General features: G+C 30.5%; 1 protein-coding gene across 3 annotated transcripts; it reads left to right on the top strand.

Moving 5' to 3' along the window:
- Positions 1-117: 117 nt before the first annotated feature.
- LOC130450897 (putative transcription factor capicua) lies at positions 118-17,688 on the top strand. 3 transcript variants are annotated; one of them, XM_056789606.1, is made up of 14 exons: positions 118-423; positions 487-937; positions 1,724-2,633; positions 2,729-2,933; positions 5,132-5,298; positions 6,768-6,874; positions 7,835-8,114; positions 8,201-8,685; positions 8,776-8,996; positions 9,103-10,166; positions 10,791-10,973; positions 11,106-11,259; positions 11,317-11,579; positions 11,839-17,688. In XM_056789606.1, exons 2-14 carry the CDS (start codon positions 623-625, stop codon positions 12,168-12,170), a joined length of 4,686 nt encoding a protein of 1,561 aa, XP_056645584.1. In that variant the 5' UTR covers positions 118-423; positions 487-622; the 3' UTR covers positions 12,171-17,688. The 3 variants fall into 3 exon arrangements, with proteins under 3 accessions (XP_056645584.1, XP_056645582.1, XP_056645583.1); XM_056789604.1 differs by having other exon boundaries at positions 121-423; positions 11,305-11,579; XM_056789605.1 differs by having other exon boundaries at positions 127-444; positions 513-937; positions 11,305-11,579.
- The last annotated feature ends 303 nt before the right edge of the window (positions 17,689-17,991 follow it).

Here is a 17,991-nt window from a genome sequence, read left to right as displayed (position 1 = left end):
AGAAATTATGGCCTTCTGTTACGAGATAGTTCATAAAACCGACGTTTCTTTGACTTTAAATGACAATTACTAAAGTGTCAAAGAGAAGCAGACCGTATGTATTCCTTGATCTGTGTTACTAAGATTGAAGGGTGAGGGGGGACCACTTAATGTCTGTGTTCTCTGGATTTTGTGGGTGTTTAGACAAAAAATGTTGTAAATCTTTAATTTCAATAATTAGGTAATATTAGTATAAACATTTAGTGTTTTATCAGGCCTATTACATATAAATATATGGGACGTTTTACCAGCTTTTATGATGTCGCCCATATGACAATAAAATGTTTATTTACTATCAACTACTATAACATTCCATTCATAAAGCAGTGTTTATTATTACTCATCCTGATGTAACGCAAAGAAGCTGGATTCTCGGAAACAATTGTAATAATTTTAAACTTTGTAGTGAGTATTGTATACACTTCGTTTGTCATTGTATTATTTTAGATGATCCCATCAATATATCTCTCTAGAATGACACTGAATGAAGAGTTAAAAAATGTTTCAAGATTGCCATTTAGAACTTATTCATAGAGGTTCACGTTTTTTACATTTGACCCTATAAATCTCAGTATTTTTAAACATGGAAATGGGGGTGAGAAAATTACCTAAAAAACGTAAATTTGATCTCTCAGAACTTGAAGAAAATAACCAGCCAGCAGCTTGTATCCCAGTGTCAGTAGTTCAATGTCCAAGTGTAATGTCAGCTCCTCAAGCTACTGCTGTGGATTATTCTTGTTCTACAAGAACCACAACTCAAGAGGAAGTAATATTAACACAAACTTCTTGCAAACAAAATGCTGTTATTGATCTTAGTGAATGGTGTAATCATAGAATATTGGCTAAACAAGGAGACTTGTATTATCCAGGTGTTATTAGAGAAGCTAATGGTTCTAATGTAAGTAAATATATTCCTTTTAGAATAATAGTAATATAGAAGAAATTTGATGATGCCTATAATATATTTAACATGAAGTGATCACTATTGTATCTCAAAATTTACCATTAATTGATAAATGAAATCAGTACTTAATATTTATTAATAGGTTGTTTGGATCTATTTAAAAAAAACTACAGGTTAAATTTATTGTTACTTTCTAATAAGGATAATAATTACCTATAAGGGTACCTTCGATTTATTTTTTGTAGTGTAATATTTTTGCTTGGAGGTGTATTTTTTGTAGTTATATTTTGATATTTGTTTTATACATATTTATGCATGTTAGTTAACCAGTTTGATTCAGTAAGGAAATCTAACTAGCTGAAGATATATAAATGAAACATACATATTTCGAGAATCAAGTTACTGTAAAAGAGTAAAGTTTGTAAACAGCAAATTTTTATTGAGTTATAAAAACTTAATATCATAGATTTTAGGGTGTGGAATGTCTTTAGAACTAATGATTTTTTTAATGTCATGTTAAAATTTTTAAAATAAATAACTGTCAATATTTCAGGTTGTTTAATGTGAGTATACATATATTCTTATTTATTTTTATACTATATATATATATATATATATATATATATATATATATTTATATATATATATATATATATATATATATATATATATATATATATATATATATATATATATATATATATATATATATATATATATATAATATAAAGTAGCAAAGTTTTCGAGACATCTTGTACCAAAAGAAATTATTATTTTCAGATAAGAGTTGCCTTGGATGGAAAAGAAGAAACAATTACATATGCCAATGTTTTTGATAATGAATGCTTTAATGTGATAAGTGATGCAAGTCCTTCAATTAACCAAATAACAGTAGGAACTAGAATCTGTGTACGTCTCAACCAGAGTGTAGAATTTATTGAAGGAGTTGTTTGTTCTATATTGGAAAGGCAACCAATTCGTTTTGTGGTTGCTGTTATTGGCGAAAAAACAGTAGAATTAACTGTTAAAAGAGCAGACCTAAGATTACTTCGTCCTCCATGGTGGGACGAATTAGAAAATATAGAACCCAACATAGACAATGTGATAATACCCACACTTGATTACTATAATAGAACCAACCAGACATCTCCAACACAATTGCACACTCCCATATCAGTTTGCACACCGCTATCCAACGGTAGGCATTGTGATGAATTTTGTGAGAGTGAAGATGAACTGAGACAAGATAATATAACATTTAATTCAGAAGTTGATGCTAAACTATCTGGAAGTAGTAAGAGAAGTAGTATGCATAGTAGAGGCAGCTCCTCTAGCAGCATTACTCGATCACAACCAACTACTCCAAGAAGTCAAGCAACCACGCCTCACAAATATAGAAAGGGAGATGTTGTTTCCAACCCGAATGGAATTAGGAAGAAATTCAATGGAAAGCAGTGGCGGAGATTGTGTTCTGTGGATGATTGTAAGAAAGAAAGTCAACGTCGGGGATATTGTTCCAGACATTTAAGTTTAAAGGGCAATAGTCTTCGTAGTGGGCATTTTCCAAGATCTAGTAGTAAAGGTGATGGTGAAGATACTTCGAGAGATTCTGAAACCTCTCCCAATTGTAGTGATAGACGAATGACTGGTCGATTTGATCAGGAGGAGACTGAAGCTGCTAATATGTTGGGTAATTTACTATTTCATATGGTCATTAAACTAATAAAAACAATAGTACCATACTATATATACCATATATATTTCTTATTTAATCAATTTGTTTAGTTTCATTGGGCAGTTCAAGATCAGCAACACCTGCTTTTTCACCAAATGGACAGGGTTCGTCACCTCATACTATGCAATCACCAATAACAGTGGGATCTAGACAAAATGTTTTTATGCCAATATCAAGTAGTCATACAATTGGAATGCAAAAGAGAACATCCCCAGGAGTTCAAGGATACAACACTACATATCAGCAAGTTATAAGGTACATCACTTATTAACTGTATAACCTGAATTTTCAAATGTATATATTCTCGAAAACAAATATTGTTACTATTATGTCACTTTTTCATATTAACAATTAAAGTATTTTATAACCCAAAAAAACTTATAATTTCCAAGTAATAATTCCAAATTCTCATCTGAGAAATTTTATTATTTTAAAATAACATTGCTGGACACTTGTACATGGAATTACAAGTAGATAATTTAAAAAAATTCACAAAAAGTGCATATGAATATTAGGAATCATTTTAGTAGGAAAATTGGACTAGATCCAATTCTTAGTATACATAGAATACAAAATTTAATGAAACTTAATTATTACTTTGTCTTTAAAAGTATTACTGTTGATCTAGTTGTAGATATAGTTCATACTTAGGTTAAAGGGCATACATAGGTCTTCTGATAGGTCCTTATCTTATTTAAGACTACCAAAAAGCTAATCAAGCACCTTGGCTTAGCAAGTTCCACAAATGGGAAAAATATTTACAGGTATATGATTATTTTAATAATATACAACCATAAAGACAGCAAACATAAACTACATATATTGACCAAGTAAAGTAACAATCTAAAGATGAAATTCCTCATCTTTTTCAATGTAGATTTATTTAATCTAGTAGAAAAGAGCAGCTTATATGTCCTAGAAATACTGTTAATTGCATATTGTATTCATTTAACTTCCAGGTTCTTGTCTGAATAACTGAATATTTAATTTGGCTTAATAAGCTTAATCATTTGGGGAATACGGAAAAAAATATTGCTCCAAATTTATAAAAACAGCATTTAAATTTCGTTGTACTATCACTATGCATTTATTCAATGAGAATGAATGAACCAGGAGTACTTATTACATAGGAAAAGTCGCATTTCGTGATTGTTTTTGATGTCACAATTGTATTCTACAGTTTTGATACGTTTTTTTTTATTTTTCCCTGTGCGTTTTGCTTTGTTTTATTGTATTTACATACTTTTGAGCCTGTATTGGGGTTAGTGATTTATTTAAAATTTTCTGTTTGTATTTCTTAAACTCTGTTATTTACTTATAAGGAGGTGCTAGATTCCCATTATACTATAAGTACAAGTGTATTCACAACCACATAAGTTACAGAAATTATGAAAGTTTAAAATATGAAAAAATAAACAAAAATCATTTCATTCTAAAAAAAAATTACAACTTCAGGTAACTCCAGTGAAGCTAAATTATACATTTATAGTTGTGGTTTGTTAATCTTCTCATTACTAAACTAATGAAAATACTTAAGTCCATCCAATAGTTCAATTATCACAATTTGCGTCACTGTTAAAAATAATTAAATCTTGTTATTCTTGTATTTCACAGCATAAATGTATGACAAAAAGTAAAACCAAGTAAAAAAGTCATCGTACTGTATGCGCGCGACACTATAACGCATTTTTTTATCTTTAGCAATCAGTAAACATTAACAAAAATCTCAATTTGATTTGTGAAATGAAAAATATTATTCATAAATAAAAGTTTCAATTTTGTAAGCACTGAATTTTGCAATAACTATCGATTGTTGTGTTTGCATTTGTTGTAGCTTCTCTAGAAGATACAAAATCGATTTTAAATGTTGCTTTGAAAAAATTTTCAAATTTGGTGGTAGTTGATTTTGATTAAAATCTCCATATAGTAAGACATTATCGTGATTTAACTTATTTTTGTGTTAATCTATAGCAAGTTTGAATGAAAATTTAAATGGGAAGATTCACATTTTCGTTAGTTTAATCAATTTCATCGTAATATCAAAAATTTATCATTTCGGCACATCTACAGGCTACAGTTAGTTATACAGGTATTAAATGCAAAAAACCCGAGCACATGTTTCCTGTGAGGAATCGCTGCTACAGACGGACGGAAGGACAAAATACTAGTAGAAAATGCTTTATTACTGTAAAAATTAAAATGTATATAAAGATATTTTTCTATTGAATACTTTTATGAACAAAATATTAACAAGCCAATAAAGAAATTCAGTAGGAAGGGCGAAATGTTTCAAGATTGATTCTTTGCTCATTGATTCTCATAACATTTATTATATAAAAAATATTTCTATTATTATGAACCAGCACTATACAAGTGGAGTAGTAAACTTGAAAATAATTTCCAGCAGCTTTTTCTATGCGACTATATGAATATAATTTAAAACTTTTATTCAGGCCAGAAGCTCGACCAGTACAAAATGTTACCAGTGTTATTAGGATATCACCAAATCCGAGGCAGTGGTCAAATAGCCTACCAGAACAGCCTAGCGTTATATTACAGCATGCTTTGACTAGTCCTCCTATTCAGCATACAGAACCAGAAACCAATTCACTATCTCAAGGTAATTTTTTAAATACCATATAAAAGAAGTGATATTTGCTTATTACCATAATGTATATAAAATATTGATCATTATGTAGTTGGAATATTCAAAAACTTGATTTGTGAAATCGGCCATAAATTTGTTACCCACATTCAAACAACTGTTTGCTATTGGCTAAAGCTTATTATGAAAACTATAGAATGTTTTAAAGGCGACGTAATTCAAATTTAATGAAGTTAATTGAATACTTTCAGGAATATCAAGATAAGAAGAATTGCTCAATAAACTGAAGTACTTTATAAAAAATATTTCTTCATATAGATTTAGTAATACACATTTTGGGTTTTCAATTGTCTACCTTGAGCAGCAATATTAAATTGTAATAGTAATTCTTAAGTAATAAAAAAGGTGGTCCAGATTTGTGTAGATACATCAATTTCTAGAACTTAAACTACATCTGAAAATAAGGGTACTTATTTATGTACTTTTTCTTAAAGTAATAATAATAATGGATATGCAACCCTTCATAGGAATAAATTGAGTTCCTTATTTTTTTTAATAACTACTACATGGTTTTGATTGGGTAGTTCATATTTTGGAAGCGATTATAATATATTAAGATAATTAATTTCTTGTTACCATCTACTCCATTCTATATAAATGAAGGAAAATTTTACAAAATAATTTTTTAAAATTTCAATTGTTCCAAAAAATTTTTTATTTGACTTATCTGTGCAAATAATTCGATAGGTAGATATCACCATTTTCAATTTAATTGAATTATTAATTTAATTAAAATACATCAATTAGATGATAATACAAATTAATGGAAAATAAATAATAATGTACATTTAAGTAATTGTAAAAATCATATTTCACTACAAATTTTCGATATTCATATATAAAAGGTTATTTCTTTCTATCGCCTTTATTCCATTTTATAGAAACTGTATACGGTATCCTATCCTATTCTGGATGATAATTAGGATCACCTACACAAATAATATTTCATTTGATTATATTTATATATATATATATATATATATATATATATATATATATATATATATATATATATATATATATATATATATATAACTACAATTTAAAAATATGTATAAATGTATAACAATAATAAAATTTAATTTTAAGCATTAGTTAAGATTTAAGATATAATAACCAGAATCAATATTTCTATGAAGCGTCAATTTAGTTATTGAATTTTGAAATCTATGAATTTAATTTTTTTACAAGAAATTACAAAATTGCAGATCTTAACTAATCATTGTAATTTAATTTTATTATTATACATTTATACATATTTTTATGTATTTCACCATAATTTCCTAACCATACAATGAATACATAAGTATTCCAAAGCTCGAAATATATAAGTAAGTACACTTTGGTGTTTAATTTTGTCATATTCCTAATATGAAAACGCTCATAATCTAGTATAAGTTGCAATTCATGTTTTTCCATTTTAGGAGCTCTTTATTGCGTCGTTCCTCCAACACATGAAAAGAGTATTATGATTGTGAAAAATGAGGTAGAGAATAATGACCCTAAGGAACCTAAATCATTTCCTAGACAAGTAAATATTTTTTGTTTTATTAGCTTCAATATTGAAAATATGTGGAATGATATTTATTTATGATGTATACCATCTATATTTGTCTAATATTTTACAGAAAAATATCAATTTGTTGATGACACATAACATCAAGATAGTTATTTGTAAATTTAAGTGTATGTTTCTTATCCATTTTCTTTTTGACACTATAAATAGCAAATATCTTTGATAATTGTTTTAATGTTCATCAATCGATTGAACTCTGTATTTGGTTAGTTGTCCATAGCAAACATAAAGGTAAAAGGGTTATCATAACTCATCTAGTTTTAAGCAAATGTCCTTTGTACATTTGGTTTTATGTAATGGTGCAATTTTATTGAAGGTATTATAATAATACCCAACAAATATTTCATCAGGGCTGCCTACACGACATTTACTGCACTCATTTTAATAGGAACAGCTGTCTTATCAGGAACTAAGAGAAGTTTCTGTTAAAAAATGATTTGACACACGAAAAAAAAACTATTACAAAAGCCTATAAAAATGGACAATAGTTAAATTGCCAAATTTTTACATTTTCAGTTCTAATGGATGTTTAAAATAAGTAAAGCATGTACAGTGCACTATAAAAAATGGTAATGTCATGATTTAGGAGGTTAAGATAATAGTAAACTAGAAAATCTTGTAAGGATAATCAAAAATTGAATACAGAAAGCTATTTGAAAATTATTTAATATTTTTCCATATAAATTGGACTGAATGTCATTTGATCTGGAGAGTAACCTGACGTTTCATTAAGACATGTTTGTAATGAATTAATTTTATTCAGTTTTACCTTTTATCTTCTAAGTTTTGCATGATAGTGTATATTTTACACATTTTTAATAGATAAACATAACTTTAGTAACATATTTGAAATTAATTGTTACAGAATATTTTGAAGAGTGATAGGTTTGCAATATATTTCACGGGTTTTTTTAGGTAATTCAAAGCGATCATATACATCCAACACAATTAATACGTGTCACTCCAAATAATAACAATACTAGTAACGTTAATAACGTTAATAATATACATTCACATTCCAACGGCCCCGGATTGATTCAGCCAACTTCTATTAGTAGTGGACTGCCTGTTATTGTTAACCCGACACAATTGGTACCAGTGCTACCATCTACGTCGCAATCTGTACTGAAAAGAGTTATTCCCACTGCCACGGTTCAACAAAATTCATCACCAGTGATTGTTAAAACTGAACAAAGTAAGCTGCTAAACTATTTATTATCATAACAAAATTAGTTAAATCTAAAAGTAAATAAATACGCATGACTTTTGTCTTTTTTGTAGTGTCCCCAAGTACATCAAACCATCTAAAAGACTCATTAGTTTTACATAGTCCTATTCAAGTTCAAAGTCATCAACGAGTTGCAACAGTTTCTCATATTCCAGCATCTCAGATAAGCCAACCTAATAGATCTGTTAATGCTACTCAACATGTGAAAGTTCAAACTAGCACCGCAACAACTCAATCCGCATTTGTGATACCATGGCATTCAATAGTACCACTGTTAACAACTTCTTCAGGACCTATTTCTCCACCTCTTTCTCAATTATCACCTCCCTTATCTGCACCTCCCAGTACAAATAGTGGACCAATAATAAATACCCATGATGACGAGGGAGATGCAGAACCAATGCCAACACCAACAGAAGAAGATGATGATGTTTTTGAAAGTGAACCCAGTGATGTAAATGTTGATGGTAATATTAATAGCAAAAGAAGAAGTCAGTCTTTAAGTTCACTACAAAGTAATCCCAAAGAATTAAATAAGGTGAGTTGAAATATTTCTCAAAGATGTTCTTTAATTATATATCTATTGTGGTCATACAGTATTTTAAGATTTTTATTTGACTTTTTTTAGAATAAAGAACGTATTAGAAGGCCAATGAATGCATTCATGATATTTTCAAAACGACATAGAGGTCTTGTACATCAACGGCATCCAAACCAAGACAATCGAACAGTTTCTAAAATTTTAGGTGAATGGTGGTATGCATTAGGTCCTAATGAAAAGAAACAGTATCATGAATTAGCTTCTGAAGTGAAAGAAGCTCATTTCAAGGCTCATCCTGAATGGAAATGGTATATATTTATATCCCTCTTTCTGTGTGTTCGTTTTATCACACATATTCATTTAATTTCCCTTATTTCTTAAAGTACCCTTTCTTATATGTTTTATATTTTTAAGGTGCAATAAGGATAGGAGAAAATCATCTACGGGTTCTGGAAGAAGTAAATTGAGTTCTGCCGGAGATAGTGGGGAGCCAAGTGATTTACCAATTAGTCCAAAAGTACCATCCCCTTCTCACAATACAGAACCTTCAAAATTGTTGCAAGAGCAGGAAGGTGTAGGAGATATTTCTGATGATGATCAGATGGTAATATGCGAAGACCCAAGCACTGAAATTGATCTTAAGTGTAAAGAAAAAGTTACCGACTCTGATTCGGAATCTCAAAGTGACATGGATTCTTCTATAGAAAATCGCGTATTCCAGCGATTTAGCCCTGTTAATAATTCTAGTTGTTCAGAAGTTACGTGTCGTCCAAAACCAATAAAAGCAAGATTACCATCTATTGAAGTACCAAAATATAATTTGGCTTCAACTTCTACAGCTTTCCATTACTCTCCTGTCAATCCATCAGGAATCTCCGGATTTCAGCCTACTGGAGGAGCCTTCAAAACCATGCCAGCTTCTCCGAAAGTATTTAAAAATGAAGTTAAAAATGAAAATACGGAAAATAATGAGAACTGGTCAGGTACATTGATCAATAAAGCAAATGATGTATCACAACGCTCTAATTCATCTAACATACAAACGAGCACAATCATGAGCAAAACTAACTCTACATTAGCTATACTAAAGCCACAAATTAAACCAAATATTATGCAATTAAATGATGGTATTAGCCAGAATTACCAAACACAACCTCTAACAGTTGTAATTGGCGGACAACCAACTATATGTTTATCAAATGAAAATGAACGATCACAACCTTTTGTTGTTGTAGCTTCTACAGCATCAGAAATTCCTGTTCAACTGTACATGCAACCTTCCCCCTTCAGCATTCCTGTCTCTGATTCAAATGGTCGAAGCTTGTCTCTACAAGGTTTACAGTTACTGAAACCAAATCATGCGCAATCTGTCATTGTAACCCAAGCTCATAACAAAGTTTGTGTTTCTTCTCAAGCGGAGTATCAAGCTACACAGAATACAGTTCTTACATCTTCTAAATCTTATTTCAATAATACTGGTAAGAATGCTAATATTAAAAATAGAATATGTAAAAAAATAATAATTGCAGACCATTGATTATATAATTTACTATAAAAGTGGAATCGTATACAAACGCAAAATCAAACTCCATTGCTCATAATTTGGTTGAATAAAGTTGCCACGAAAAATGAGCTGAATTAAGTTGAAATTTCTGTAAACATATAATATTCACACCTAATACACTCTTTACCAATATTACACCAACATTCATAATTATAATGTCTGGTCTTTCCATTCAGATATTAGTTAGCGACCTTTGGAAGGCTCAAAGGACTGAATAATGTAATTGTTTGTTTTGGTTTAGTAACAATATCAATAACTTAATTTGCTCAGATTTTTTTCTCATCTAACCAATATTACATTTAGTTCCACAACAATTATTAACTATTTCTTTACCTTTCATTCTGCTATACTCCAATGTTTTTTTTCTCACAACTGGTATTGACACAATATGTTTTCAATATTTTCTTCTGTGCTTGTACTGCAGAGAATATTGGGCATTATATTATTTAACTTGACTTGTTTTTTGTATATAATGTTAGATTAGAAGTTATGGAATTTACTGATATATTCGAAAATATTTCATGTATTTTCTTTTAAGGTGCTGTTCTACATATTCCTGAGACTAATGATAATAATATAAAGGAAGATATAAAATCACCCACATTAGAAATGATTCCACCTGTTTCTGAATCATTATTAGATAAACCGAACCAGGAATTTAAACTTGCTCCTACACCTGCTCAGCTTGGTAAAGCCCCTCTACAAAGAAGACAATCCATGGGTAAGTATAGTATTCACACCTACCCATTTGCTACCACTATAATGGCGAATATTACTGAATATAATTGTATAAAAGAATGTAAACTAATATTTCGAGTCAACTTTTTGATTTAATTAATAACTTTCATTTTAGCTGCTTTTGTAAGTACAAATTCACAAGGAAATCAAGAAAATGTATCAGGCTCTTCAAATTCTTCTGTAATCGAAGATAGTAGCCAAGCAGACATTATGTCTCCTTCAACAAAGAAGAGCTTTTTTAAAAGATCTGTTGAAGATGGCATGGATAGGTAATTTTAAATATAGTGTCAGTAATATCTGTGTCTCTCTAAAAGTGTATTTTTCAGAGTCCTGGAGCAAGTAAATTTTGAGAAAAAATTTACTGCCTTACCTCAGTTCAAACCTGAAGATGGTCAGTCGCCAAGCGCCTTCTCTATATCCAGTCCAGGACTTTTCTATAATAAAAAAAGACCTCCACTAACTGCCACTCATCGTACCTCCCTAGAGGAAGATTCAGAAGTTGAAACGCCACAAAATGTTCCAAAATCGGCATCTACGAAGCCTATTGTTGGAAACCAATTTTTTGGGCCAGATTTTGATAATGTAAAAGGTAAGTATTGTGAATTTTTACTGAATGACTAAATTGTTTGTATTATTTATATGAAAAAATTATTAAAAATACTCTCAAAATTGAACTAATTTATTATTCATTAAAAAATAAAATGTGTTATCTTAAAAAATTTTTGGGTCCCTTAATTTCCACTACCTAATTTTCAATACTTTGAGTATTTATTGTATTCTTGTTGTGTTTACAGTACAAAAAATATCTGAGAAGAATTTTTTTAACTATAATACAAATTGAATTTCAGCCGAATTGAATGAAGTCGAAGAAGGTACTTCTCCTCGAACGCCAAGAACACCAGGAACATCTCGGGAGACTGAAAAAGGTCACAGAAAAACATTAGAACAACGCCGTCAGTTAGTGATGCAATTGTTTCAGGAACATTCTCTTTTTCCTTCTTCTCAAGCGACTTCAACATTTCAAGCCCAGCATTCAGACGTTTTCCCTAACAAAGCGAGTTTGCAATTAAAGATTCGTGAAGTGCGTCAAAAAATGATGGCACAAAACTCCCTTACACCTTCTAGTGCAAATAGTCCTTTAACCCCCGCTGAACCTGTTAGAGTATCTTCAAACAGTTAGCTAGTAGTGTGCAATAGAGTGTCTTCCTTTTCATATGTAATTGTCAAATTGACTGATAGTAGCACATAAGCGTTATAAAGTATTTATCGATTTGACACAAAGTGTGGTGTAGATATCATAATTTAGGTTTGTGGCATTTAAAATTGTCGTTATATCCTTTGGGTACCTTAAATTGTATCTACAATATGATTTATTTTGTGAAATTTGTTTTCTTTATTTTGGAGGTGCATGACCTGTCAGAAGACCGACCACCAGTTTGATGTCGTTTCTGGTCATCATGAGAAGTTCTTCAGATTTCTTAGTTGATATGGTTATTAATATTTTGGATTATCTTGGGGAATGCTTCTCCACTAAGACTCCATCGGATTCTTTAACCATCTGTTCAGTTTGTTATTGATGTGGCATCTCATAATGCCACAGTAGAGCTCTGGTCCTAGGTATTGGGTCGTTGCCCCTTTTTGTGACAACACTGTCAATACCTGCTATACTCTACTCTGTTTTTGTTAGCTAGTGCCTTTAGTATTTGTTTACACTCCGACACTAATTTGTGAGAATGTGAATGTACTTTTTAGAGAGATTTCTATAACACTTCTGAGCACATTGGTGGTTTTTCTTGATATTTTCTCCTTTCCCATTATCCAATGTCCCACCTTTTAGTGTCGCTTATTTTTTTGCTTTTTCCATATTTTCATAAAAAAACCGAGAATAGCAGTGGGCTAAATATACATCCATGTCTTACTGATCGCGTTGTCTTGAACGTTTTGATATTTCGTATCTTGTTCTTATAGCATTTGTTCTATTCTCATGTAGTCCTTTGATTCCATTTATCATTGTTTCATCTATTTGTCTATATTTTAGGATCCTCCATATGTCGTTCTTGTCTATTTTATAGAAAACCTTTTCTAAATCTATGAAACAAAGGTGCGTCTTTCCTGATTCTAGTTTTTCCCGATATTTTTCTTGTTATAAAGTTCACTTCAGGGTGAATCAAAATAGTAATACATTGTTTTCTTGGTTTTTCAAAATGAATCACTTTGTATTTTATGTGAGTATGGAAAAGTACTACCAATATACTTCTTTTTTTATCGAGCTTTCCCTATACCTAAATTGATTAGTCCTCGAGATATTTAGATTTTTGTATACAAAACAATGATTATGTACCTATTTCTAATCATTTAACAATTATTCATCAGTTGGCTATGATTTATTTGTCAAAAACTGATAAATATCAGACAGTGACATAACATGTTTTTTGATTTAGCTGTTTGTTACATTTGAATTTGAACTAAGGCAAAAGTAATTTCACTAGTGTTGAAATGATTGATATGATCTAAATATTGGAAGAATACAATAAAAAACGTCCTTACTATCCACAAGAGTATACGATGAACGTTTTTCTGAAAGGCGACAACTTACAAAATCAAGCTTGGAGATATTGTTGGAGCGGTTCAAACATGGGCTCAGTTAGTTATGAAAAGCATGAACGATTAAAAAAACCTTCTGGAATTTTTTTATAGAAAGGCTTCGTAATGTGAGTAACTCTTTCAATAATCACTTTAAACATACATAGATGTCTTTGGAGGTCATTTCAAGTAGACTCTCGCTAATCCGCCAGATATCAGACCAGGGTAGTGCCGGATTACTGAGATAATATACAAAAATTACAAAATTGAAAAAACAATAATATGTAATGATAAACCATAATAATAAAGTACAGTTTTGCAATTCCAATTATAGTTTGAATTAAAAAAAATAACTGAAGTAATCTTCTAACACTTGTGTAAGGGTTATGAGTTGAAAGAGGTTTTTAATACAACTTTGTATTTTTAACACTTACAGTAATGGTTGTCTATTCTATTGGGGTGAAAAAACTGGAAATTTTCTTTTGTTTCTTCGCTTGAAAAGAGGTCAGCATTATGTTTACACTTAGTCGGGAGTTAGTCCTAATTCCTCAATAACGTGATTAGAAATAGGTACACAATCATTGTTTTGCACAGAAAAATAATTTTAGGTATAGGGAATGGTTGACGTTCATGTTATAATTTTGCTGATAGTAAGGCGTTGTTATTGCATTTTTCCAATATCCTGATCATATCAGTCATAGTCAACTCACAATTCATTGATTAGATATAGGTACATAATCATTGTTTATGATTGAATAATTTACCAGAATTTTTACTAAAATTTGAATGCTACGGCCGCAACAGATTATCATTCTTGAATTTCTTCTACATTGTACAGGGTATTGAACTTATTACAATGTTCTAGATACTAAAGGGTTTCCATTGCTCTATTTGTGCAATTTATTATTTTTTACAGGTTTTGCTAGAGCTATTCAAATTATATTAGATTGGTACAAATGCATTTACATTTGGTTCCGAGAAAAAACTAATTTACTTTTACCCCGTAGTGTTTTAGATTACCCCTCAAAGTATCACGACACCAAAACTCACAATTACATTGTCTGACGCGCGTTTAGATTACCAAGTTATCATCTTCAGATATTGAAGGTAAATAGTTCACCTTCACCGTCTCTGAAGACGATAAGTACATTTCATATGCTTTCAGTGACCAATTCTAAACATCTTGACATCTGACTGAAGGTTCACTGGTTCAGTCTCTAAAGACGATAACTTGGTTATCGAGATGTTCGTCAGACAGTGTAATTATGAGTGTTAATGTAGTGGTAGTGTAAACAGTGTGTTTAATTTGAATATCACCAAGGGTTCCAGAAATGTGAACTTGGTACCGAAACCAAGTTAGAAAAATCTGTAAAAACAATGAATTTTGCATCGTATTGAGGATGTTCACAATATCAGCAACAGATGGCTGAAATTCTGGGTCCAGGTTCTAATACATATGTATCTCAAAAATAACATTTTCATTGGAGGAGAAATTTTATCTGTTCTCGATACACCAATTACAGCCAGTTTCATAATCCCATCCTAACTGGCACTTTAGCTAAAGGCTCCTTTAGATTAAAGGTCCCTTTAACTTAGTTGTTAGAGTGAAGTGGTTCCATAACCGATTTGTAACGGTCTCTCATGTAAAGGCTCCTTTAAGAAACAAAAGAAACGTTAGAGAAGAAACAAAATGAAAATTAAAAGTGTGAGTCATTTGGATATACGTCGGGCTCAATCGTACCACTATCGACTTGCAGAAGATTTTGGAACCCCTGCAAAATCTCTTAATTGTTATAAACATGCTCCCCGTATCTAAAAATCGCAGTAGAAGTTGTGTGACAAGTTAAAACACCCAGCTCTTATTTTTAGTGCAATAAGATAACTTTTTTTTTAATTGTGTGATCCATATTTTGGTGTTTTACCTATTTGTAGGTAGTATTCGATTCAATAATGCCGTAAATGTGGACTTACTTCGAAATCGTTCGAAAAAATCCAAGTCGTCGTATGTTTCCAAATAGTTTTTTCTATGTCGTATTTTTCATCGTCTTCGGACAATAATATTTTTCTCTTTGGATGAGCTGGAGCTCGAACCTTATGTAGCATAATTTTTAGACGTTGTGCCATAAACCTTTTATTTTTTTGAACTTATTAAAAAGACGCCTGGTTCAGCTTAGAATTCAAACATAAGTTATGTTAGAATTTGACGTTTGCCGATAAAGGAGACTTAAATTACCTAAATTGAAACGTTTCCGACTTCAAATTAAAAGAATATAGCAAAATAGCAATTACGAAACGTGCGATTTGATTTAACAGTTTTAAAAATTGCAAAAATTCATATCCAGTATATTTGAGGTACCTAAGTATGAAGGCAAAAAATAAAGTCCATAAATCTTTTTTTAGACGAATTAGAATTTTAAGATAGTCTTATTTCCTAAATTCGATATTTATGTACAGTTGTTGTATTTTTTTGAAACTTCAAAATTTTTAATTTAGAACATTTTATTTAAAATATATTTTGGTAATTTTTTCATAATTACTTACATGATGCAACCACTGCAATTCGTAAATATTCGAATTTTTGATCTCAAAATTTAGTTCTCCGTCTAATGTATAGAAATGTTAAGCGGAATATAATGATGATATATTTCATAATGAGGAACTTGAACCAAAAAATTAACCAATTGACAAACAATGATATTCAATGAATTTTATATTGTCTATCTTATCTTCTTAATCGTTACGCTTCCAATAAAAACCAAGCACTCTCATTTTTCTTAAAGGATTTAACATGGCAATATAACTAGTGAAATTATCCAACAATGCTGTTAATTATATTCGGAAGAGAATTCTAAATAGAAGGCTCTAATGAAACGTTCGCTTGATTGTAATAATCGTAGAATTTTGGTGAATTAAACACATGATTGCTACTTACCTAAAAATTGGTTGACTTTTTGAAGTTGTACAAGTTCCTAAAGTGATTATTTTCTATTGTTGTTTCATAGTGCAATATTTATTTATATGAGATAAGTGCTATGAATATTGTTTTGTTAATTTATCTCAGTGAAATTGATGTTTTAAATGGATAAGAATGTGATTATAACAAATAATGTTTTTTACAACGTTTCGAACTTAATTCAAATCCTCAAACAGAAAATACCAAATTCGATAGTGTAATTGCCAAAAATATTAGAATAATTAAATCTGCCTGGTCACTTGAAAATATAATTGAGTGCAAAATGTCTATATGAGCTTTGTAGCTTAGTAAATTTTGGAAGTATTTCGTTTAAAATTTATTGAGATGATTGCAAACTAAAATTAAAATGTATATGTTGTTCGCACTTCGTTTAGTGTATAAAAGTCTCACAAAACCCCGCTTATATATCAATTTGATCACACAATGTTTTGCAAATATGTAATTATCTATCTGTGATAACCAGATAATCTATGAATAATTGCAATGGTATTTAGAAAATCGCATGGCCTATATACTTGGAAATGAAATTTTTTGGCCTAAAAATAGAGCTTTCAAATATTTTTAGTCCTTATGATCAAGTTACTGGAAAGTCTCGTTCGACTCGAAACAACTAATCTAACGTTGATCATCCGTTAATTACTGGACACTGGCCCAGATTAAATACTACAGATATCTCAGTGTGGCGGAGAAACGAAATTATGAGAAAAATGCAAAAGGTAACTGATTTAAAAGGACGGCAGAGTAAAGCGAACACACATGATTATAGATTGAAAACATATGTGCAATTAAATTTTGCAGCCGGATAGTGAGGCCATCCTGAAATTAGATGCTAAATTTCGAAGATACAAAGGTAAGGAAGAAACTCCGATCTACTTATTACTCAACTGCGCGCGTCTCCGGGGTATTCGACTGGATATCTTAGAAAGGAGCGCTGGTAAACACGTCGAAATTAAGGAGACATATGCGTGGGCTTCTTCTCTTGGAATACAAAGTATAACTAATGTAATGTTATGTTATCTGAAGGACATAGAAGGTAGATTTCAGAATCAGATTACAACTCATTTATTGTATCAATTGGACACTAGACGGCGTTATAAAGATCTCAGTTCTACTTTGGATTTTCCCTGGGAAATTTTTATATATGACTGTTCACGCCAGAATTAATTCAAAACTCATGAAAACTGGCAACGCTGTCCGACCAACCGACTACTGAGCGAATGGAAGAAATGAGATAATATAATAAGTTCTGTTGTTAAAGCTATGTAAAAATTTTCTTACAAATAAATGTTAATGTGAACGTGTTAATAATAACTATAATACAAAAAATGGTCCTTCGAGCCGGATTATAAACAAAACCAGTGAAAATTCGCAATAAACAATATATTATTAACAACTATAACCCAAAAACAATTTACCACGTGCTGCAAGCAACTATCAACGAGTG

Source organism: Diorhabda sublineata, chromosome X, assembly GCF_026230105.1.
Source record: "Diorhabda sublineata isolate icDioSubl1.1 chromosome X, icDioSubl1.1, whole genome shotgun sequence".
Classification (NCBI taxonomy): domain Eukaryota; kingdom Metazoa; phylum Arthropoda; class Insecta; order Coleoptera; family Chrysomelidae; genus Diorhabda; species Diorhabda sublineata.
Note: the sequence above shows the minus strand (reverse complement) of the source record. Positions and strands in the feature narration are given on the sequence as shown.

Coding starts and splice junctions, on each gene's coding strand:
- LOC130450897 (XM_056789604.1), top strand. CDS start 623: ATGGAAATGGGGGTGAGAAAATTACCTAAAAAACGTAAATTTGATCTC. Junction 938..1,723: donor GAGAAGCTAATGGTTCTAAT/GTAAGTAAATAT, acceptor TATTATTTTCAG/ATAAGAGTTGCCTTGGATGG. Junction 10,974..11,105: donor ACAAAGAAGACAATCCATGG/GTAAGTATAGTA, acceptor CTTTCATTTTAG/CTGCTTTTGTAAGTACAAAT.